General features: G+C 34.3%; 2 protein-coding genes across 2 annotated transcripts in view; one reads left to right on the forward strand and one right to left on the reverse strand.

The window, feature by feature from the left end:
- LOC119589273 (alpha-centractin-like) overlaps positions 1-1,596 on the reverse strand; it is a 52,739-nt gene that overhangs the window by 35,997 nt on the left and 15,146 nt on the right. The window lies entirely within an intron of this gene.
- The window catches only part of LOC119589271 (alpha-centractin-like), a gene marked incomplete at its 5' end in the record, with an annotated part of 5,520 nt that continues 4,306 nt past the window's right edge, over positions 383-1,596 (forward strand). The window contains 3 exon segments of the mRNA XM_037937889.1: positions 383-484; positions 635-734; positions 868-992. Coding sequence (XP_037793817.1) covers positions 383-484; positions 635-734; positions 868-992 — 327 coding nt within the window.

Genomic DNA, 1,596 nt, shown 5'->3' on the forward strand with positions numbered 1-1,596 from the left:
CACTAGTTAAACTGCGAATCACAGACATCTTGATATACAAATTTTCCACATGGAGCATGTAATATTGTTTGCTTCATTTCTGGTGTTTTTGCCGTGACAGACATTTATATTCTTATTTTCAAACCAGATATGGTATGAACAGTGTAGTTTTGAGGTTAGGATGAGCTGGTCTACCATGTTTTTAGTTTGTTCTTCAATACTTCATGATTATGTGATTATTATTGGGTTGCAAAAAGCAATATTGGTTCCCATGCAGCTGCAACAAGTAAAATCATCTTCACCATGTTGTAAGTAAGTGGTGTTGATATAATTGCAGCTGTTGCACATTTCCCTGCTTGAAACTTAAATCAACCAGCTGATAGTTTTAATTTCTGTCTGGCAGTGTTGGCAGACCAAAGTACGAAAGAGTGATGGTTGGAGCCCTAGAAGGAGACTATTTTGTCGGCCCAAAAGCTCAAGAACACCGTGGTCTCTTAGCTATTAGGTGAGTGTGATTTCCTTATTAAAAGACATTTTGTGATTTGTGAAGAAGGCAGCATCTTTTAGTAGAATATAATTTGTTGATATAGAGTTTTGGATCTTTATTTTGTGGTAAAATTTCATACTTTTGTTATATAAATTACTCCTTTGACAGCTACCCTATGGAACATGGCATTGTCACAGACTGGAATGATATGGAGCGCATATGGCAGTACATTTATAGCAAAGACCAGCTTCAGACATTTTCTGAAGAGGTAATTGTTCCTGTTAATATGGTTATGTAGCATAAGCACTTCTGAAATGGAGTTAACCCATTATGTTTGCAATTTTGTCCTTGTTAATTTGGTTAAGACTTGATTCAAGTACTGACCCACAATTTACTTGCAGCATCCTGTACTACTGACAGAAGCTCCCCTTAATCCACGAAAGAATAGAGACAAGGCAGCAGAAATATTTTTTGAAGCTTTCAGTGTTCCAGCACTATTTGTTTCAATCCAGGCAGTTCTTAGCCTGTAAGTATACAAGTTACTGATTTTGTTTTTAAGTTCAACATTAATAGAAATTTAATTTTTGGAATTCATTATGTCCTTCTGATGTTCAAGATCAATTGAAACTCGTTTTAAAATCAGCATTAGTAAAAGGTAATTTAGATTAGGCTAACTTAGGTATTAATTTACTGTATTTACATGCTTAAGAACAATATTTTACCACTTTGTCATTTCACCCTCATTAAATAATTGTCATCAAGGTTAATTTTACATGGAGAACTAAATAGGCCTTCCCATCACTTTGGCACTACAAGTGAAGATTGTATCAAATTCATTTCCTGTCTTTTAACCTCTAGATTATTTGTCCCACCAAGCCACAATGAGGCATGATTTTGCGTTTAAATAATGCAGACATTGGAAGAACTCAGATTTGCATACCAGAATTTATTTTTCCATTATTATGAAGACCATGAAATGTGTATTTAGATGATACAAGTATCTAGATGTATAGATTGTGGAAGGGCAAAGATATACTAAATGTGTGGCAGGAGAATGTGGGTTGAGGAAAAGGTCATTTGTATTATTTTAGTTATAGGATACATGTGTGATACATATAATGAAACTACAT

This window comes from Penaeus monodon, chromosome 25 (assembly GCF_015228065.2).
Source record: "Penaeus monodon isolate SGIC_2016 chromosome 25, NSTDA_Pmon_1, whole genome shotgun sequence".
NCBI classification, from domain to species: domain Eukaryota; kingdom Metazoa; phylum Arthropoda; class Malacostraca; order Decapoda; family Penaeidae; genus Penaeus; species Penaeus monodon.